A 23,580-nucleotide genomic window follows, 5' to 3' on the forward strand; every position below is an offset into this window, starting at 1 on the left:
CCTCTGCGGTCATGTGCTTGCAGTAGTTTTGCAGTCGGAATATACAAACATACTGTAGGCCCATGCTATAGCTAGCCTAAAGGCCTAAAACTGTAGAACACAAACTCACGTGATATACTGTCCATAACAGTCACTTTTGAAAACTGTTGGCTATATCCTACATTATGCACAGTGGTAAGAGACAGACCTAGATTTTTGGTGGACTTTACTATTTTGTTTTATATAATAGGCTACTCCAAATCACCAAAAGAGTGAAAAGTAAGCCTAATTTAGGGGTGTCAAACTACATTCCTGGAGGGCCATGTGTCTGCTGGTTTTGTTGTTTCCTTTCAATTAGTTTCCAATTAAGACCTAAACAACCTGGTGAGGGAAGTTCCTAATTAATCAATGACCTTAATTAATCAAATACAGGGGAGGAGCGAAAACCCATAGACACACGGTCCTCCAGGAATTTATTTTGACACCTAATACTTTAGTGGCACAAGATCAAAGGTTAATATAAACCCTGTCTGTCTGTACAATATTACAATGCACTGTATTTCTCTTTTGTGTTTTTCAGATGGTTTATTGTTGCTCCTCGTGCGATCAACACTGCAAATGATCCACCCACTGAGTCCCTGAACTCTGCTGAGACCCAGGCGGAAACCGCTGTCCTCCTTATCCCTCCTCACTTCCTGGCCCTCCGTCAGGGATGGTGAGAACAACAATACTACCCTGTAGACACACCCTAGTGCTTTACTTCTGAACCCACCCAAGTTCAACCAACCACTTACCTCAACGCCATGATTCACCTGCCTGGTCTGTCTGTGGAAGCAACTGACTAATTTTTATGGTAGGTTACTTAGGACAGATTTCCAATACCTTATAGTAGTGAATGTGACTGTTAAGTTTCATTACATTTTATCCGTACATCATTGAAAGAAATTCTTTATGTTACGACATTAAAACTTAAATTAATAGCCCAGGCGTTTATTTGCTTAAATCACTGAACACAAGAGGCGCTTGCTTATTAGAGACGGCCTTCTACAGTGCCTTCAGAAAGTATTCATACCCCTTGACTTATTCCACATTTCATTGTGTTACAGCCTGAATTCAAAATGGATTAAATATAACTTTTTTCTTACCCATCTATACACAATACCCCATAATGACAAAGTGAAAACATGTTTTTCGAAATTGTAACAAATTTATTGAAATTGAAATGCAGAAATATGTAATTTACATAAGTATTCACATCCCTGAGTCAATACTTTGTAGAAGTAGCGATTACAGCTGTGAGTCTTTCTGGGTAAGTCTCAAAGAGCTTTCCATACCTGGATTGTGTAACATTTGCCCATTATCCTTTTAAAAATTCTTTAAGCTCTGTCAAATCATTGCTTGATAACCATTTTCAGGTCTTGCCATAGATTTTCAAGTAGATTTAAGACAGAACTGGAACTCGGCCACTCAGGAACATTAACTGTTAGTCATAAATCATGTTAAACACTGTTATTGCACACAGAGTGAGTCCATGTCATTTATTATGCGACTTGTTAAGCACATTTTTACTCCTGAAGTTATTTAGGCTTGCCATAACAAAGGAGTTGAATACTTACTTGACTCAAGACATTTCAGCTTTTCATTTTTTTTAAATTAATTTGTAAGAATTTTGAAAAACATAATTCTACTTTGAGGTGGGGTATTGTGTGTGTAGGCCAGCAACAAAGAAATCTACTTTTTTAATCCATTTTAAATTCAGGCTGTAACACAACAAAATGTGGAAAACGTCTAGGGGTGTGAATACTTTGTGAAGGCACTGTATTTAAGCCAGGTGTCTTTTTCCTTAATGAACACAGCGTTTGCTAATTTGCATAGTTCATTGTTTCTAATTTGCGTAGTTCATTGTTTAATTCCAGCATTCACTTCCAGCATTTTAATACATTTCCTGCACTCATGTGTTATCATTTACACACTGTGTCACGTTTCTTTTGTCTTAGTATGTCTCTATAAAAAAATATAAGCAACTTTTCCTTGACAGAATAATTATTCACCACTTTGACTAGAGGTCGATCGGTAGATTTCTAGTTGTTAACTGGCAAGCAAAAAAACTGTCATCAGCGTTTCTCAGCTGTTAGCAGCCAATGGCTAGCAGTTTCTTAATGGCGATAAAAGTCATTACTGAATTATTTAATGTAACAAATCAAACGTTAAACCTCGTAAACAATTCATGGTAATACATGTGAACCTTGTAAACAATTCATTTAGACCATGCGTTTATTTGAAACGTGCGTTAATTCACTGAAATGTGTACCGTTGCCAGGCTATTTATAGGGACAGGCGGCAATTTCAGACTAGGCGTTTAATACCTTTTTTGCACTATTGGTTAGAGTCTGTAAGTAAGCATTTCACTGTAAGGTCTACTACACCTGATGTATTCGGCGCACGTGACAAATAAACTTTGATTTGATTTAAGTTTTACAGTATTTGAATTCTCTGAATTCTCTTCAGCTGTACGCATCAGACAGGTGTAGACTAATTTATTCTGACAGTCACAGCATAAATGTAGTAGATCTAATTTAAGGCTTTTTTGTCATGCACTGCATGACCTCTCTGGGTGGAGACTGGAGAGTGGCAGGCGGAGGAGGATCCTCTTGTGCAGTGGGCCGTAACCCTTGCTCTGCATCACTGGCTGCTGCTTTAGAACGGCTAGGACCATGAGCTGTTAATATTGAATAAATTAGCCTTACATTTAAAGAGAGTCATATTTGCCATTGAACAAAATGATGTCTGCCTCTGCTGTATTTTGTGCCACAGCAAGATCAAAGGACATTACATTTCCCAAATGGCTAATAGAATAGAATAGAATTTCTCCTCACTGTAGTTCGACAATAGAATTAAAATAAGAAATTAATCCTGGCCAAAATGATGGAGATGCAGAATGAAAATTAGGTTCTTTGGCTAAGCCTATATTTGTCTTTCCACATGGAGGGATCCTTTATTTGCATTTCTTTTCAGTGGCTTGGACGTGTCCCCAGCTAGAACAAAGGTGTTTGTCACTGTATTTTGCATCAATGTGCATGTTTTCCACCGGTAGAAGGTGAATAACCGATGGCTGCTCAAGTGACCAACTCAGGATTTGCATGTTTGGTTTATTGGTTCATATATGACCCCTAACATGAATGTCGAAGTGTAGGCCACACAGAGAGACAGACAACATTCTCACTGTTCATTGTTAGTGTCCATAAATACGGAGCAAAAGTTGAATGATGACTTTGCAGGTAAGACAATCCTTTATTTAATAGTTTTGGGATTCAAGAGCAAAGTTTAAAAGTAGTGAAATGAAGTAGAATCACAGGAGAGGTCAAATGAGAGCAGAGAAGACATTTATTTTTTAAGTTTAGCCAACATGTACCATCTACAGTACTTGGGGCCCGTGTTCCACACCCAGATTGTGCAGAATGGTATTTATTAACCTGTCATAATTATTATAATTATATTAATAATGATCTGTTCTTTGGGATTGATTGAAACAAGCATTATTGTACCATTCCTTACCAGGATGTTAATAATCGTGGTGATAGTAACCATTCTCTGAAATAAGTACCAGAAAGAATCCAATGTTGGCACATATTTTCAAAATTGCTCCTCTTATTTCCTAGGGATGTTCCCAATAGGCCATTTTATATTTAAGATTCTTCAAAGTAGCCACCCTTTGCCTTGATGACAGCTTTGCACACTCTTGCCATTCTCTCAACCAGCTTCACCTGGATTGCTTTTCCTCACTCTCCAGTCCAACTCATCCCAAACCATCTCAATTGGGTTGAGGTCAGGTGATTGAGGAGGCCAGGTCATCTGATGCAGCACTCCATCACTCTCCTTCTTGGTCAAATAGCCCTTATACAGCCTGGAGGTGTGTTTTTGGTCATTGTCCTTTTGAAAAACAAATGATAGTCCCACTAAGCGCAAACCAGGTGGTATGGCGTATCGCTGCAGAATGCTGTGGTTGCCATGCTGGTTAAGTGTGCCTTGAATTCTAAATAAATCCCTGACAGTGTCACCAGCAAAGCACCCCCACACCATCATACCGCCTCCTCCATGCTTCACGGTGGGAACCACACATGCGGAGATCATCCGTTCACCTACTCTGCGTCTCACAAAGACACGGCGGTTGGAACCAAAAATCTCAAATTCGGACTTATCAGACCAAAGGACAGATTTCCACCAGTTTAATGTCCATTGCTTGTGTTTCTTGGCCCAAGCAAGTCTCTTCTTGTTATTGGTGTCCTTTAGTAGTGGTTTCTTTGCAGCAATTCGAGCATGAAGGCCTGATTGACGCAGTCTCCTCTGAACAGTTGATGTTGAGATGTTAATTGAACTCTGTGAAGCATTTATTTGGGCTGCAATCTGAGGTGCAGTTAACTCTAATGAACTTATCCTCTGCCGCAAAGCTTACTCTGGGTCTTCCTTTCCTGTGTCGGTTCTCATGAGAGCCAGTTTCATCATAGCGCTTGATGGTTTTTGCGACTGCACTTGAAGAAACTTTAAAAGTTCTTGAAATTTTCCACATTGACTGACATTCATGCTTTAAAGTAACGATGGATTGCTGTTTTTTTTGTTGCTTATTTGATATTTTCTTGCCATAGTATGGACTTGATATTTTACCAAATAGGGCTATCTTCTATATACCAACCTTGTCACTACACAACTGATTGGCTCAAACACGTTAAGAAGGAAATACATTTCACAAACAAATTTTTAACAAGGCACACCTGTTAATTGAAATGCATTCCAGGTGACTACCTCATGAAACTGGTTGAGAGAATGCCAAGAGAGTGCAAAGTTGTCATCAAGGCAACATCAAGGCAACGGGTGGCTACTTTAAAGAATCTCAAATATAAAATACATTTTGCTTAACACTTTTTTTTCTGTTACTACATTATTATATTTATTTTACCTTTATTTAACTAGGCAAGTCAGTGAAGAACAAATTCTTATTTTCAATGACGGCCTAGGAACTGCCTTGTTCAGGGGCAGAACGGCAGATTTTTACCTTGTCAGCCCGGGGATTTGATCTTGCAACCTTTCGGTTACTAGTCCAACGCTCTAACCACTAAGCTACCTGCCGCCCAGATGATTCCATATGTGTTATTTCATAGTTTTGATGTCTTCACTATTATTCTACAATGTAGAAAAGTTACAATGTAGAAAAGTTATAGTTACAAAAATAAAGAAAAGTTTGGACACTCATTCAAGGGTTATTGACTGGTACTCAACCTTCAGCATGACATTATCTCAGTTTAATAACTGTACATACATATACATACGTATATTATATATACACTACTGTTCAAAAGTTTGGGGTCACTTAGAAATTTCCTAACTTTTTAAAGAAACACTTTTTCTCCATTAAAATAACATCAAATTGGTCAGAAATTCAGTGTAGACATTGTTAATGTTGTAAATGACTATTGTAGCTGGAAACGGCAGATTTTTTTGTTGTTGTTGATTTTGAATGGAATATCTACATAGGCCTACAGAGGCCCATTATCAGCAACCATCACTCCTTTGTTCCAATGGCACGTTGTGTTAGCTAATCCAAGTTTATTGTTTTAAAAGGCTAATTGATCATTAGAAAACCCTTTTGCAATTATGTTAGCACAGCTGAAAACTGTTGTTCTGATTAAAGAAGCAATAAAACTGGCCTTCCTTGGATTAGTTGAGTATCTGGAGCATCAGCATTTGTGGGTTCGATTACAGGCTCAAAATGGCCAGAAACAAGGAACTTTCTTCTGAAACTCATCAGTCTATTCTTGTTCTGAGAAATAGCCAAGAACGCGAAGATCTGGTACAATGCTGTGTACTACTCCCTTCACAGAACAGAGCAAACTGTCTCTAACCAGAATAGAAAGAGGAGTGGGAGGCCCCGGTGCACAACTGAGCAAGAGGACAAGTACATTAGGGTGTCTAGTTTGAGAAACGGACACCTTACAAGTCCTCAACTGGCAGCTTCATTAAATAGTGCCCGCAAAACACCAGTCTCAACGTCAACAGTGAAGAGGCAACTCCAGGATGCGGGCCTTGTAGGCAGAGTTGCAAAAAAAGCCATATCTCAGACTGGCCAATAAAAAGAAAAGATTAAGCTGGGCAAAAGAACACAGACACTGGACAGAGGAACTCTGCCTAGATAGCCAGCATCCCAGCAGCTGTACTGTTTCCTTTGTTAAAATGGACTCTTTTGACCTAAATTGCTTTTGTTTTAGAGATGAGTCCTGAATTGCATGGCCTCTAAAGGCACATTTAAAAGTGTCCCGTACAGTAAGGGGATCTGCTGTACCTATGTTATGTCGGGAAAAAGTAAGTTATAAATTATTCTGTCCTAGTTAAAAACATGTTATCGTACAAAAGGCTTTGATTAAATTTCCAATATCCTCGTCCACGTGGAAATGCTGTAAGAATAATGTATATGCCAATTATCTGATTGTCCGACCGCATTCTGTCCCCTAACAACACTTTTTAAACTTTTGGTGCCAGAGAGAATGACATAAGAAAGTAGTCAAGACGACAAGCTTGATTGAGACTCCACCATGTATATCTCACTAGGTCAGGATATTTAAGCCTTCATATGTCCACTAGTTCCAATATATCCATGACATTCGGGATTTCCTTAAGTGGATGAAGGTGATATCCTTTAGGCTCCATAGAGGTATTTAAAACTGTATTATAATCTCCCACCATAATAATAGTCTTGTATTGCTTGTAGGGTTGATTCATTATTATATATATTTTCAAAGAAGCGTGGATCATCATTATTTGAACTGTAATAGGTTAATGAGCCATATCTGTTTATGGTCCAATAACATATTTAAAATCTACCTTGTTTGGACAATTTGCACATTCTGATCAAAATTACTGTTAATTAATATCCTCACCCCTTTTTGAATTTTTTTGCACATAGGAGAAATATATTTTGCCCCGCCCCCCCAGTTCTTTTTCCACACAACTTCATCTAAAATTGTTGAATGAGTTTCCTGTAAACAATAGATATTGTATTCCTTCTCTTTTAGCCGGGTAAATGCTGATTTGTCTTTTCTCATTATCTGCTAAGCCATTACAATTATAACTGGCTATCATTTTTTTATTGATTGATTGAATGTGCTTGACTGTCTAAGGCTTGATTGTACTGGAGTGTTCATTCACTCAAGAAAGATTTGCCATATGTCAGTGTCTACTGCCTAAAGTAGGTAAATGCCTTTGTATCCTACTTTTGTTGGGTTTCACAATGGTGGTATTGCACACAGCTATTGCACTGCAACCTTTAGGCTAGCTTATGTCCACTTGTTTACTCCCCTTCACACATATAGGCCTAATAGGCTATAGACAGGCCCTTGATTTGTGCTCCTTGTCATTGGGGACAAACATAATATGTTTCTCTGTTACAATGATATACAGTTGAAGTCGGAAGTTTACATAGGTTGGAGTCATTACCCCGGGGCGGCAGGGTAGCCTAGTGGTTAGAGCGTTAGACTAGTAACCGAAAGGTTGCAAGTTCAAATCCTCAAACTGACAAGGTACAAATCTGTCGTTCTGCCCCTGAACAGGCAGTTCCTAGGCCGTCATTGAAAGTAAGAATTTGTTCTTAACTGACTTACCTAGTTAAATAAGGGTAAAATTAAAACTCGTTTTTCAACCACTACACACATTTCTTGTTAACAAACTATAGTTTTGGCAAGTCGGTTAGGACATCTACTTTGTGCATGACACAAGTCATTTTTCCAACAATTGTTTACAGACAGATTATTTCACTTATAATTCACTGTATCACAATTCCAGTGAGTCAGAAGTTTACATACACCAAGTTGACTGTGCCTTTAAACAGCTTGGAAAATTCCAGAAAATGATGTCATGGCTTCTGATAAGGTAATTGACATCATTTGAGTCAATTGGAGGAGTACCTGTTGATGTATTTCAAGGCCTACCTTCAAACTCAGTGCCTCTTTGCTTGACATCATGGGAAAATCTAAAGAAATCAGCCAAGACCTCAGAAAAGAATTGTAGACCTCCACAAGTCTGTTTTATCCTTGGGAGCAATTTCCAAACACCTGAAGGTACCACGTTCATCTGTGCAAACAATAGTATGCATGTATAAACACCATGGGACCGCGCAGCCGTCATACCGCTCAGGAAGGAGACGCGTTCTGTCTCTTAGAGATGAACGTACTTTGGTGCGAAAAGTGCAAATCAATCCCAGAATAACAGCAAAGGGCCTTGTGAAGATGCTGGAGGAAACGGGTATTAAAGTATCTATATCCACAGTAAAACGAGTCCTATATCGACATAACCTGAAAGGCCGCTCAGCAAGGAAGAAGCCACTGCTCCAAAACCGCCATAAAAAAGCCAGACTACGGTTTGCAACTGCACATGGGGGACAAAGATCGTACTTTTTGGAGAAATGTCCTCTGGTCTGATGAAACAAAAATAGAATTGTTTGGCCATAATGACCATTGTTATGTTTGGAGGAAAAAGGGGGATGCTTGCAAGCCGAAGGACACCATCCCAACCGTGAAGCACGGGGGTGGCAGCATCAAATTGTGGGGGTGCTTTGCTTCAGGAGGGACTGGTGCATTTCACAAAATAGATGGCATCATGAGGTAGAAAAATTATGTGGATATATTGAAGCAACATCTCAAGACATCAGTCAGGAAGTTAAAGCTTGGTTGCAAATGGGTCTTCCAAATGGACAATGACCCCAAGCATACTTCCAAAGTTGTGGCAAAATGGCTTAAGGACAACAAAGTCAAGGTATTGGAGTGGCCATCACAAAGCCCTGACCTCAATCCTATAGAAAACTTGTGGGCAGAACTGAAAAAGCGTGTGCGAGCAAGGAGGCCTACAAACCTGACTCAGTTACACCAGCTCTGTCAGGAGGAATGGGCCAAAATTCACCCAACTTATTGTGGGAAGCTTGTGGAAGGCTACCCGAAACGTTTGACCCAAGTTAAACTATTTAAAGGCAATGCTATCAAATACTAATTGAATGTATGTAAACTTCTGACCCATTGGGAATGTGATGAAAGATATTAAAGCTGAAATAAATAATTATCTCTGCTATTATTCTGACATTTCACATTCTTAAAATAAAGTGGTGATTCTAAGACAGGGAATTTTTACAAGGATAAAATGTCAGGAATTGTGAAAAACTGAGTTTAAATGTATTTGGCTAAGGTGTATGTAAACTTCCGACTTCAACTGTACCTTTCTGTTTTTTGAGGGGTAAATTGTTATGCATGTTTTTTATTTTGGTATCTATTTAGGCACTCACAGCAGACGCATAATGTAGCACAGACTGAGCATCTTCTGCTCGTGTGTAAAGACATGTGAGACCTCACACATCTCCCTCAGTGTTTGCTCTGTGTGTGTGTGTGTGTGTGTGTGTGTGTGTGTGTGTGTGTGTGTGTACCAATCTCTTGCTCACACAGCAGAGCAGATTTGTCACGGTGCCAAGCAAGGCCAGCTCCAGGAGGGAATCCTCTGTCTCATTCTTTCACCACCTCTTTCTATCATTCTATCTATTTTTCTCTCTCCATCCTCGCCCTCTATCTTTCTCTTTGGGCTTGTGCAGCCTAAAATGTTCTTTGTTGGCCTCTGAGTTTGAATATCAATATTGTTGAATTTAATTTATTCTGGGTAACGGACATATATACAACAAAATGTACAATGTGGACCCAGAGGATATCACTTGAAAGTATTAATTTAAAAAAAATCCAAAGTGGTCCTTGATGGTTGTTGACATGGTTTGACTGTGATTGCCACACACACAATACCTTGTTTTAAAATGTATTTTGTTGAAATTATAAAAAGTTGAACGCATGAATGAGTGGCAAAGATAAAAGGGGAACATTTAGAAAAGAACCAGTGAAAAAATACCTTTTCACGTCTATATTGATTTCTGTATGAAATTCACCTGGTTCATGTTCTCTCAATGTTGTGGTATTCATACATCTATGAGAAAGATGGCATAGTCCTTAACCAATGTGTTTGGATTTTGTCCACAGCCCCGAAGTTTAAGCGGTGTTGATATGAGAAAACGGCAGCAGCCACACATTGAAGGACCTCCCCAGGCGCCTGGCCATCCAAGGCCCAACAACTGCTGCATGTGCTGGTGTGGTTGTTGTAAATGCCTCTGGTACGTCAATCCTCGCTTTCTGTTTACTTACCCCATGACTCCTCCATATTCAAAGGGCAATGGCTGTCTAAATGCCCTTTAGAATTATGAGAAATTGTGTTTCGATTTTCCTGAAATATAGACAGAAAAAAGCACCTGGTCATATTACCTTCAAGACCACATCCCTTTCAGTGTTTTTTTTATTAGTGGGGGAAAGTATTGTAGACTGTAGTTATCAGCACTTTAGGCCAAAATAACCAAAACTCGTACATTTGGAATTATTGTCGTTATTCACCCAATGTTTAGGCCGATCACATTGTTTATAGATTAAAGTAATGAATGCTGAAAGACTGTAGGTCTCCAGGTAAAACATGACTCGATGCTTGAAGTCTTTTTCCTCTCATAGTTTTCAGTACTATGGGTGCATAAACATTGTTTATCAGACCAATTATCTGATGCCTGGGAAAAGGGTGAGCTTAGGAAAAGAGACTCCCATATACAACTGTATGATTACTACTCTTCATGTTTCCGTGGAGAAAACAGCAGGGGCGCATTAGCTTTTAATAATCTGCATTTTCAAAATGCAGACCATCAAGAAAATCTGCATTTTAAACCATTTCACCTGCATTTTATATTGAAAGTCAGTGTTTGTGTTTATTTGCTTCAATAGAGTCATCAGGGGCATGCAACTATAGTTTTTCTTCACACTAAATAAATTAATGCAACACATTTGGTAGAAAATAGCATGGTTTTCATCAGATGACTAAAAGTGCAACACTATTTGGCTAGCAGCCACACATAAGTAAATTAGCTTACAATGAAAAAGTATGGTCTTTTTTGCAGTTCAACGTCTAGTTTTGATTTATATTTCGTTGAGTTTTCAGCTAACATTAATCCAATGTGAAATCAAGAAAGAAATGCAACGTCATTGGATTTTGGTTAAAAGTTGGGTAAATAAAGGCGAAATGCCCTTACATGCTGACCACACCGCTTGCGTCGCATGCGCGAGTGTTGCAAAATAAATGTACATGTTATTCAGTAATTTCACCCACACTGATGGTGCGCGTCAACGAGAGTCTGCGTAACCAGGCGCTAAAATAGAACTTGGTTCTATTTGTGACACTTGATGCGCTGCCAGTCCCGCCTCTCCCATCTCCTCATTGGTTTTTAGGATCATATACCCACGTGCCATCTCCTCATTGGTTTTAAGGAGCATATACCCACGTGCCATCTCCTCATTGGTTCATTGGTTTTTAGGATCATATACCCACGTGCCATCTCCTCATTGGTTTTAAGGAGCATATACCCACGTGCCATCTCCTCATTGGTTTTAAGGAGCATATACCCACGTGCCATCTCCTCATTGGTTTTAAGGAGCATATACCCACGTGCCATCTCCTCATTGGTTTTAAGGAGCATATACCCACGTGGGTGATTGAAAGATGAGGTCCACACTCCAGTTCAGTTGGTAGTGGTAATGCACCTACAAACTTTTACCCTTTTTATTTGTGGATATATTTTTGGAGAAGAGGACCTTGTACATTTCAGGTAAAATAACAACCCAATGTTTATATCCCAGGACAAATTAGCTAGCAAGCTAGCTAGCTAATTGCCATACTTTTTTTAATGCTTTTCGACCTGTTCCTAAGTTAATATAGTTGGTTTAGAGTTCGTTTTGATATTTCAACCTGCGTGTCCTGATCGCGTCTGGTGTGGGTGGACAAAATCAACATGCGCACGTGCGGTCTGGTCCGCATGTTACATTGATGACTTTTTTGCAAATCCAATCAGTCCAAGAGTGCTCTGATGTACTTTCTTCCGTGTAGTTTTTCTCCGGGAGCAAGTTAAAATGCAAGATGAACTTCAAGTAAAACATTAGGAAATGTAGCTGGCTACATTATTTCTATGATAAACATGAGAAATCTGATGCCCCACCCCCTGGACAAAAACTGGTTGAATCAATGATGTTTCCACATTTCAATGTGAAGATGTTGAATCTAAACTCAGCAAAAAAAGAAATGTTGCTTTTTCAGGACTCTGTCTTTCAAAGATAATTCATTAAACTCCAAATAACTTCACAGATCTTCATTGTAATGGGTTTAAACACTGTTTCCCATGCTTGTTCAATGAACCATAAATAATTAATGAACATGCACCTGTGGAACGGTCGTTCAGACACTAACAGCTTACAGACGGTAGGCAATTAAGGTCACAGTTATGAAAACTGAAGAGGCCTTTGTTCAGGGACACATTATTCCATTTCTGTTAGCCACATGCCTGTGGAACTTGTTCAGTTTATGTCTCAGTTGTTGAATATTGTTATGTTCATACAAATATTTACACATGTTAAGTTTGCTGAAAATAAACGCAGTTGACAGTGAGGACGTTTCTTTTTTTGCTGAGTTTACGTGGAAACAATGTTGAGTCAACCAGTTTTTGCCCAGTGAGTGGACATCAGATTTATCATGGTTATCATAGAAAGAATTTACCCTGCTACATTTCCTAATATTTTGTAAGATTTTTTTTTAGCTTACATTTTAACTTGCTACCGGAGAGAAACTATACTAGAGAAAGTATATCAGTCAGAGTGCTGTCTGCTGATCGAATGACCGTTTCTGAATGCGGGAATCTGATTCATGAAGACAATAGAAAATATTTATCATCCAAGTGGAGAAGTGTAACTGGAGCACGAAATTAAGCCGAGTAGAAATTACAATAAGAAGCATTTTAGATCTGTGTTTACAAAACGCAGCAAAATATTTTTTCAGTGTTATATCTTTCTTTTTTCACAGAATTCTGTGTTAACACGATCCCTAAATGTGAAAAGAACAATGTAAATATTAACGGATATCATTGGTTGTAGTTTGCATAGTGTATTGATAAGCCATCCTTTACATTTCCATAAAATGGGTGAAGTTTGTGATGACAACATGAGCAAACAGTAATTTGCAGTTTAAGAGTAATATATTAAAAAACTGATCAAAGGTTAAGCAAAGCTCTAAGATTGTAAGAATAATGTGTGACTGACCAGCTCAAATCGGTCTTATGCAGCAAAATTTGAAATTGTGTCTTTTACATTGGATAAAAGTAGAGACTCAGAGCTACAAAATGGTATATCATACACTGCAATTGAGGAACAATGGGAAAGTCATTCTGCTTTGAAAGTTGATCAACTCACTTTTGAGAAAGGGGCCTTGGTACCTACTGGAGAACTCTGCTTTGTCTACACCCATTAAGCGTTGTTCACACCCTCTTAAGCCAGCCTCACCCATCACTTTAAGGATTCACATGTCATGTGCTAAACAGTGAGTAGTGTAGTAAAGATTAAGACTAAAAGTGGTAGTAGAATACAATAAGGAACCATTCCAGGTAAACATAGTGTCCAGATTAAGAAATGTATAAATATTAGACACCCAGACACACTTGTCTAAATTGATGGGTCATGTGAAATAAATGCTATAACCCCCAGCCATATCCAGTGGTGGAACAAGTACTAAATTGTCATAGAGTAAAAGTATAAATCATTTCAAATTCCTTATATTAAACCAGACGGCAAAATTATTTTATTTTTATTGACGATAGCCAGGGGCACACTCCAACACTGAGACATAATTCACAAACGAAGCATTTGTGTTTTGTGAGTCGGCCAGATCAGAGGCAGTAGGGGTGACCAGAGATGTTCTCTTGATAAGTGTGTGAATTGGACAATTTTCCTGTCAAAATGTAACAAGTACTTTTGGGTGTCAAGGAAAATGTAATGCGTAAAAAGTACATTATTTTCTTTACTAATGTAGTGAAGTAAAAGTAGCCAAAAATATGAAATAGTTAAGTAATGTACACATACCACAAAAACTACTTAAGTAGTACTTTCAAGTATTTTTACTTAAGTACTTTACACCACTGCCCAAATGCCTTCACACCAGTACATTAGCATACTTTATATACCGTTAAACATGCACTTATCACATAGTATTCCATACATAAGTTAAGGCCATGCAATCGGAGTTGAAACCTGCGTGAGGTGCACATGTACAGTACATTAACAGATGCATGCGCCATATATTTATGTGGTGGACACTTGATACGGTCACATGTATGTACAAGAACAATATCAGTGATAGACGAGGTAGTTATATGCATACGATCAGGGATAATGTGGCTGAGCAGCAGGATAAAAAAATTATAGTAGCAGCAACATATGGCGTGTGTGTTAGGAGAAAGTCATGTGAATAGAGGCACTGCGGATAGTGCTGATGACTGGTCCGTCCAAACCACGCATGAACAAGGGAATCTATATTCGGAGAGCCTGTTTCTGTCCTGCCCTTGACTTTGGTGCAGGGCATGTGATGTCCATAGCCTCTTCGTAACAAAACTACCTGATCTTCTCAAAAATATAAGTTTGTCTAGCTGTGTCCAGTCCAGGTGGTGCTTTTACAGGCAGACCATCTATGGGAGGAAGGATGCGCAGCAGCTGAAACCTGGTCCCGACAGTCTGAACGCTCCTTGGCGACAACACCAGGCTCCAGAGCATTGAAGATGTAAAACAGGGAATAACAAAAAAAATCAGAAGACATTACAACCCTGAAGAAAACATCAATTCACCTCCCAAGTTTACATAAGAATAACCTCCTACAATGAAAATCATTTTTTACCTCAAGTACTGGTACTGCTTGATCTGTGGCAGCGGCCTGAAGTACAGAGTCGGGTGTTGTTGCCAGCCATAGTTTTCCACCAGCACCGCGCCATCCTCCAGTCCAACCAGCTGTGGGATGTTGACCCCTGTCACAGTGGTGTCCTTCACAACACCAGCAATCTCAGACAAAGTGTTCACTCTGGTCTTTCTAAAGCACTGCTTGATGAGGCCGAAGCACCAGTCGTGGGCAAACTTGTTGTGGCCTGTGATCAGGAAGTGAAGGTCCAGATTGTGGTGGAGCTTGTGCATGGTCCACCAGGCACAATACCAGAGCACAAACTTGTTCTTGTTTTGGCCACTGCAGTTATCACAATTCAGGTCCACACATGTTTTCCCAACTCCCTAGTTGGTGAAGAAAGGGTGCAAGTAGTTGATGACTGCGCTGCTGCCTTTGCTTGCTTAGGCCAGCTCTCTTTTTGATGACTGTATGACTGGTGGATTAGAGTCAGGCATGTTCTACTGATTGATGCTGAAAGACAAATTCCAGATACAAATATTTTAGCATTATTATACAATAGATGCAAAGTGGCATTCTGAGATCACTACACACCGTCTCATACTCCGCCGGGAATGTTAGCTACTGTAGCTAGCCAGCTATCTAACATCAGCTGGCTAGCTAACAGCAAGCTTTAACTAGAAATACAAACCGATTGTCATAGCTAGCTAAAGTTAACCAATAGGTTCAATGTTAGCTATCTAACATTAGGCTATAACTAGCAATGCGAAATGGCATTCTGAGAAAAATACACTAATGTTACACACACTTTATACACATAAGTTCATGTTAGCTAGCCAGCCATCTAACCTTAGCTGACGTTAGCTAGCTAACAGCAAGCTTTAACTTGGGGTCTTTTGTTTAGACATGTCACGTTAACGTTAGCTAGCTAGCTAAAATATGAAATATAATCCCAATCCATAGAGTAACGTTACTAGCAATACAAACCAATTGTCATAGCAAGCTAAAGTTAACCAAATAACAGGTTCAATGTTAGTTAGCAATCCAGCCATCAAACTCCAGCTTGCAATGAAAACAACTTTCTGACAAACGTTAGAAACGTATAATATCTGAATCTGTAACTAGATTCTTACCTGTATACATGGATGAAAGCTTCACGGCAGACTGCAACCCCTTTATAAAACATCCTGTGTTGTTTCCGTTTAGTTTGCGCAGCTTGTTTGGCCGGTTGTGTTCCACTGATTTCAAAATGTGTAATTTTCAGAGTGAGAGAGAGTCAGCATTGCATGGCATGATCGTCATCCAGAAAGTAGTCTGACACAACTTTTTCCCACTCACCTTTTGTTGATAGCGCCTGATAAATTCAGGGCAGCAAGTTATTGAGAGCAGTAGCAACATATTAGCAGTTCTCCATGGCTAAAGTTATATATTTTGAGAAAAAAACCTGCAGTAGACAGGACTATCTACGCATTACAAGCAGCTCATTTTATAGACACAAGATGCAACACCGCAGACCAATCCAAACTCATCTCTCGGCATGTCCAGCCCACTCATTATCTCAACCAATCATGGCTAGCGGGAAGGTTGCTGGCTTTCTCTGTGGCTAAACCAACTAGGCACGTAATTGAACAATTTTATTCGTATTTACAGATGACATACAAGTTTCATATTAAGGCACATGAAAGTTCACATGTCCGAGAAGGCATTTCTTCCAAAAAACGCATTTAGATAAAAAACATTTTTACGTTCAAAAGGCTCTCCTGTGAAGATGTGACTTGCGACATACGCCTAGTTTCCTGAATCAGGTCACATATAATACAAGGTAATCTTTTAGGACTCAGAATATGTCTGTTCTCATAAGTGTTAGCATGGAATGGTACATCCATACAGTTCCATGATCTACAGATGTAGGATGATCATTTGAGCCAGTTTGCTACAGCAAACAAATAATCCTGCAGAAACCGGAAATTTTAATTTTTATGTGAATTTATATTTAAGTGACATTTTTGTAGTGGTTGATACATTTTTTGTAAGTGGAAATTACAAACTTCAGAAGTTTTTCTAAAACTTCAAATAAACTACACGTTTTAAATGTCCTGCACTGCAGGAAGGTTATCCTGCAACAGAGTGATCAAATTAAAATCCTACATCTGCATTGTGATAGGTGATGACTGTGGAGCTTTGAGAAACTCATGTCCTTGATGTTGAAGTAAATATGTCATGTGTTTGGAGGCAATTGATATTTGGAACACAACTTCTGAGAGTTCTGCCAGTCAGAGTTGCATTGTAACTTTACATTTCTCGACCACTGTAACACGTGTGGGTCTCTGGTATGCATGACCGACCTGAGAAGGCCAAAGGCAAAGGTAGAACGACTTGAGCAACACTTTCTACAGATCAGAACAAGCCATCGATGACTCCTGGATCCGTATTCACAAAGAGTCTTAGAGTAGGAGTGCAGATCTAGGATCAAGTCCCCCCCCGTCCATATAATTATGATCTAAAAGGCAAAACTGATCCTAAGTTTGCACACGTACTCTGAGATGCTTTAGGAAGTCAAGGTCTTGCTCCATTAAAGGCAAAAAGCTTTTTCCAATTGGGGACACCAAACAATAGAAAGCGGTGCTCAATAAAAACTCATTGTGGAGGTAGCCTACCATAAGCAAGTGTTAGCCTATAACACAAACTGGACAACTGTGTTACAGCTGTAAATACAGTACTTTTATTAGGTAATAATGGCCTATACTATAACTACAGTGGTTGCTCAACTAAAAGTTAGTGATTATGCTGCAGAACTTTGAGGTAATTTGTTGTTTAGTACGGTACCCTGCGTCACTACTTCATTGCTCCAGACCAGCGCAAGGGGGAGTTAGAGCACTGATTATGCTTTTGTGTCCCAAGGTGCAAAAGCATGTGTCTCTAACTGACAATGAATGGGCGACATAAACCAAATAGAAACTGATAATTGTGCATGACTTCAGTATCACTTACAAAAACTGTTGTTACACTAAGGTTTTTATTCTAAGTGGAACTTCGACTACAATTAGGGTGTTGCAATGTTAGGATTATTTTGCTCTTACTGTAGTACTGTAGTCTACTCCCAACCGGTCACGTTGTACAGCGCCTGAGTGGCACAATGGTCTAAGACTCTGCATTCCAGTGCAAACTGCATTGCTACAGATGCTGGTTCAATACCCGTGCCAGCCGTGACTGGGAGACCAATGAGGTGACTGTAGGCTTTTGGTTTCTCTCCCTCTAAAAACAGAAATAAATAATTCTAAATAACAATCTGGCTTTATTTACAAATTAGTAACAATGTCTCACCCCATGTTCAAGAATGGCCTTTTTCTTACTCACTTTAGGTTATTTGAAAACTAAATCATCTCCAAAATATCGTTCTTTTTAAACAAAGCAATTATTATTAATTAATTTTGAATTATTTAAAAGCCTCTTAGATATTCTCACAGATCAGATTTTACCAAATGAAAAATGCCCCTTTGATATTAATTTAGAATTCTCCAATCCTCTAAATCTAATTAAAGGCTGAGAGTCACGTCATTGCAAAAAAATATTTTTCGATATACTGTTGGCCTACCGTAGGCGACATGAGTCTCACTAGTGTTGAGTAATGTGCTGTTAAAAGTGGTGTAGGTCTTATTTATTTAAAAAGCGTATTGAAGATAGAAGCAATAGGATTTGAAGCAATAGTCTACCCGCTGTGGTAAACTATTTCAGCACCGTTTTGCGTTGCTCTGAGACAAGCATGGGGACTGGTCTTGATAAATCAATGAGATTTTTATTTTCACTGAATCTCCGTTTGGGTATTGGTTAGACTACAATTAGGGCGTGGAAATGTTATGCTCTTAGTACTGTAGCCTACTCCCGACCGTCACGTTGTACAGCGCCATATTTTTCGTTTCATCCTAACGGAAACCCTGAGGGTTTAGTTTGTAGTTTTTCTTGGAATAGAAACACCATATTATTCATAAAATTAATTAAGCAACATTTCTTAAAATCAATCCCATATACTATGTTCTTATAAAAAAGGTTAAACATTTTCTAGTACAGCCACAATTGAAGGCTATCAAATGCTTCTCAAAGATGCCCTCTGGTGGTCAAACTAACACTAACTAGCATTAATGGTAAGAATGGCTGACAATTAAATAATGTGCCATAGAATTCTTGGCAGCCCACAAGGTGTGCTGCAGTATGACGCAACTTTTAGAGGAACCACTGTAATATTCACACCCCTTCACTTTTTCCACAATTTGTTGTTTTACAGCCTGAATTTAACATGTATTAAATTGCTTTTTTTTGGTCACTGGCCTACACACAATTCTCCATAATGTCAAAGTGAAATTATATTTAAAATAATTGTAGAATTAACAAAGAATTAAAAGCTAAAATGTCTTGAGTCAATAAGAATTCAATCCCTTTGTGGCAAGGGGTTGGCAGGTGTAAATAACTTCAGGTGGCGAACATGTGCTTAACAAGTCACATAATAAGTTACATGGACTCACTCTGTGTGCAATAATAGTGTTTAACATGATTTTTGTAATGACTTACTCATCTCTATACCCCACACATACAATTATCTGTAAGGTCCCTCAGGCAAGCAATGAATTTCCGACACAGATTCAACCACAAAGACCAGGGAGGTTTTCCAATGCCTCGCAAAGAAGGGCACCTCACAGGAGGCCTTTTGGTAGGATTTGTATGTGAGAAAGGAGTAACCCCCAGTCAGATAGCATTTGCTGTGAAGACTGTTCCAATTGTATAGAAATCAGGGTTTGGCACCTAAGACAAGGTTCCTCCCATCAGCCGTCCACACCAGAGACATCTCCTCCCTTGTACCTAATATTAGATAATGTTTACATAATCTACATTATTCATCTCATATGTATATACTGTACACTATACCATCTACTGCATCTTGCCATCTTGATGTATTAGATGTATCACTAGCCACTTTAAACAATGCCACTTCATATAATGTTTTCATAACCTACATTACTCATCTCATATGTATATACTGTACTCTATGCCTTCCTGATGTGATGTATCACTAGCCACATTAAACAATGCCGTTTATATGTTTTCATACCCTACAATACTCATCACATATGTATATACTGTACTCCATACCATCTATTACATCTTGCCTACGCCGTTCGGCCATCACTCATTTATATATTTTTATGTACATATTCGTATTCATTCCTTTACACTTGTGTGTACAAGGTAGTTGTTGTGGAATTGGTAGATTCCACAGTATTATAACTTTATTATAAACAGTATTATAACTTCATCTTGTAATTTTTCTATCATATTACTCCACAATACTAACCTAATTGACAGAGTGGAAAAAAGGAAGCCTGTACAGAATAAAAAATATTCCAAAACACTTTTCCTTTTTGCAACAAGGCACTAAAGTAATACTGCAAAAAAATGTGTCAAAGCAATTCACTTTTTGTCCTGAATACAAAGTGTTATGTTTGGGGCAAATACAATACAAAACATTGCTGAGTACCACTCTCCATCTTTTCAAGAATAGTGGTGGCTGCATCATGTTATGTAATCATTAACAAAAAAAATGTTTTAATTACGAATGGAGCTAAGCACAGACAAAATCCTATAGGAAAACCTGGTTCAGTCTACATTCCACCAGAAACTGGGAGATTAATTCACCTTTCAGCAGGACAATAACTTAAAACACAAGGCCAAATCTACACTGGAGTTGGTTACCAAGGAGACAGTGAATGTTCCTGAGTGGCCGAGTTACTGTTTTGACTTAAATCTACTTGAAAATCTATGGCAATAATCAACAACCAATTTGACATAGCTTTTAGAATTTGTAAAAGAATAATGGGCAAATGTTGCACAATCGAGGTGTGGAAAGCTCTTGGAGACTTACCCAGAAAGACTCACAGCCATAATCGCTGCCAAAGGTGATTTTTAAATGTTTTGATTCAGGGGGTTGAATACGCATCTAATCAAGATAAATTTGTGTTTTTTTTTATTTCTTTTTACCAATGTTTGAATTTTTGTTCCACTTTGACATTAGTATTTTGTGTAAATTGTTGACAATTTTGTTTATCCATTTTAATCCCACTTTGTAACACAACAAAATTTGGTAGAAGTCTAGGGCTGTGAATACTTTCTGAAGGCACTGTACATGGTATCTGTCTCTAAAACTACCATGTAAGTAAATAGTTTTAGCACCGCTTAATATGAAATGGGCCTAACTTTGAACCTACTGTAAGTTTAAGACCAAGGCTGAACAAAGCAAGCTTCAGGACGCCATCACAGCCAAGTCTGTCTTGGACAGTGAACCCACAATATAGGCCTACAAAACAATGGCTTGAAATAATGAAAACATTGAAGAAAGCATAATTGTAAGACCCGTTTCTAAAATGCGGCCTCCACAACCCTTCCCAATTATATGGTGACCTTATCTTCTCTATAAACAGCCAGCCTATTTCCATCTTCACATCACATGCAAAATAGCTGTGAAGAACATGTTTTATATTTAGAGCCATCTCAGGAGGTGTAGAGCCTGTGGCTAGCCAGCTCAATTATGTCAGCACAAAGGATACTTTGATGAAGATACTAAGAGGAAGCTAATATTCACCACTGTGCGACTCCCAGTATATGACATATAATATATGTAGGAAGAGACATGCCATGTATGGGTACAGATGAAGATTAGGAGGGGTTTTCTGAATGCTTAGCGCTCATTCTGGAACCTAGCTGCATGAAGGGCTCAATTCAATTGGGATACTTTTTTGTGCATTAGCAAAAATAAATAAAGGGGGAGCGGGATTCCTGTGGTAAACTCCGTCACAGGTAGATGCTTCCTGCTTTCAGAATAACATAGGTCCACAAAGTACACAGGCGGAAGTTTGTAAACAAAGATACTACATATAGCCTAATTTTATTAGGTTTGATTGGATACGGTAGCCCCATGGCTTAAGAACACTCCCTCAAGTGCTTTTATAACCCAAAGACAAATGGAGCTTTGAGATAAAGAAGAGGAACTTATTATCTCAAGCTCTTTGAGAGACGCTGCTGTGCCCCTAGGCAGAAGCACATTATAGCAGCACTTACTAGCATGGCACTAGGAATCTGCTGTCAGAGATGCACAAGTCAATCCAATCTACTTGTGGCGGTGCTCTGTGTCTGTAGCTAGGTTTTCCATCCAATTGGTGACAGATTTCCATTTTTAAATCAAAATGTTTTTTGAGGGGCAGAAATACCTTCTGGAACGTGTCAACGTTCATGTGCCTTAACCTCTATGGGCAAGCGTCCCACCTACTCAACAGCCAGTGTAATCCCGTGGCGTGTTATTAAAATACCTAAAAAATGCAAAAACTTAAATTTTTCAAACATATGACTATTTTACACCATTTTAAAGACAAGACTCTCGTTAATCTAACCACACTGTCCGATTTCAAAAAGGCTTTACAACAAAAGCAAAACATTAGATTATGTCAGCAGAGTACCCAGCCAGAAATAATCAGACACCCATTTTTCAAGCTAGCATATAATGTCACATAAACCCAAACCACAGCTAAATGTAGCACTAACCTTTGATGATCTTCATCAGATGACAACCCTAGGACATTATGTTATACAATACATGCATGTTTTGTTCAATCAAGTTCATATTTCTATCAAAAACCAGCTTTTTACATTAGCATGTGACTAGCATTCCCACCGAACACTGCCGGTGAATTTACTAAATTACTCACGATAAACGTTCACAAAAAGCATAACAATTATTTTAAGAATTATAGATACAGAACTCCTCTATGCACTCGATATGTCCGATTTTAAAATAGCTTTTCGGTGAAAGCACATTTTGCAATATTCTCAGTAGATAGCCCGGCATCACAGGGCTAGCTATTTAGACACCCAGCAAGTTTAGCACTCACCGAAGTCCGATTTACTATAAGAAAAATGTTATTACCTTTGCTGTCTTCGTCAGAATGCACTCCCAGGACTTCTACTTCAATAACAAATGTTGGTTTGGTCCCAAATAATCCTTTTTGGATTTATGGGACCAAACCTTTTTAAAAAATATATTGCGTAGTAGAACTGCATAAGTGCTGATGTCCTCTTTCTGGAGGACTGAGATTTGAAATCAGTGGAATTAGAGTAGGATAGCTAACGAGATGGAGGAAACCCTTGTCTCTGGATTACATCTTCAAACTAAGGGCAACCATGGCATCTGTGTGACAGAGAGGGAGAAGCATCCATCCATGTATACGGGTAAAATAGTCTAGCTAGCTACATTTTCAGATATTACACGTTTCTAATTTAGTCAGTCATTTTATTTTCATGGCTGGCTCGCTAGCTAACGTTACGTTTATGCTCTGTGTAGTAATATTCTTCGTATCTCCGAGCCATTTGCTTTGCTAGTTATAGCCTAGTGTTAGCTAGCTAACGTTGAATCTGGTTCGTTAGCTACCTGCAAATTCATGCAGGGTAGTAACGTCATGAGTTGGGATTATGGTTCATTGTTTAGCTAGTTAGCTACATTTCTTAACAAAAGACTCCACTATGCAAGTAAGCTTTTCAATAGAATGTTAATGATGTCACTGCGACAACTGTTGATAGATGTAGCTGGTAAATTTGATCTGGCTATCTACTCCGATTTCAGAGCACCTCCTCTCTTCTGAGTTTGCCAGAGCGCAGAATAATTTACGAATTTACGAACGCTTAACCTGTTGGGTCTAGGGGGCAGCATTTGCACGTCTGGATAAAAAAAATGTACCCGATTTAATCTGG

General features: G+C 38.7%; 1 protein-coding gene across 2 annotated transcripts in view; it reads left to right on the forward strand.

The window, feature by feature from the left end:
* Positions 1–23,580, forward strand: part of rgs17 (regulator of G protein signaling 17) — a 49,286-nt gene that overhangs the window by 7,627 nt on the left and 18,079 nt on the right. The window contains exons 2-3 of one of the 2 annotated variants that reach the window (XM_014179913.3): positions 560–832; positions 10,032–10,162. In XM_014179913.3, coding sequence (XP_014035388.1) covers positions 830–832; positions 10,032–10,162 — 134 coding nt within the window. In that variant the 5' untranslated portion in view covers positions 560–829. The remainder of the gene's footprint in view (positions 1–559; positions 833–10,031; positions 10,163–23,580) is intronic. The other variant, XM_014179914.3, reaches the window with a different exon arrangement.

This window comes from Salmo salar, chromosome 28 (assembly GCF_965601325.2).
Source record: "Salmo salar chromosome 28, fSalSal1, whole genome shotgun sequence".
Classification (NCBI taxonomy): Eukaryota; Metazoa; Chordata; class Actinopteri; order Salmoniformes; family Salmonidae; genus Salmo; species Salmo salar.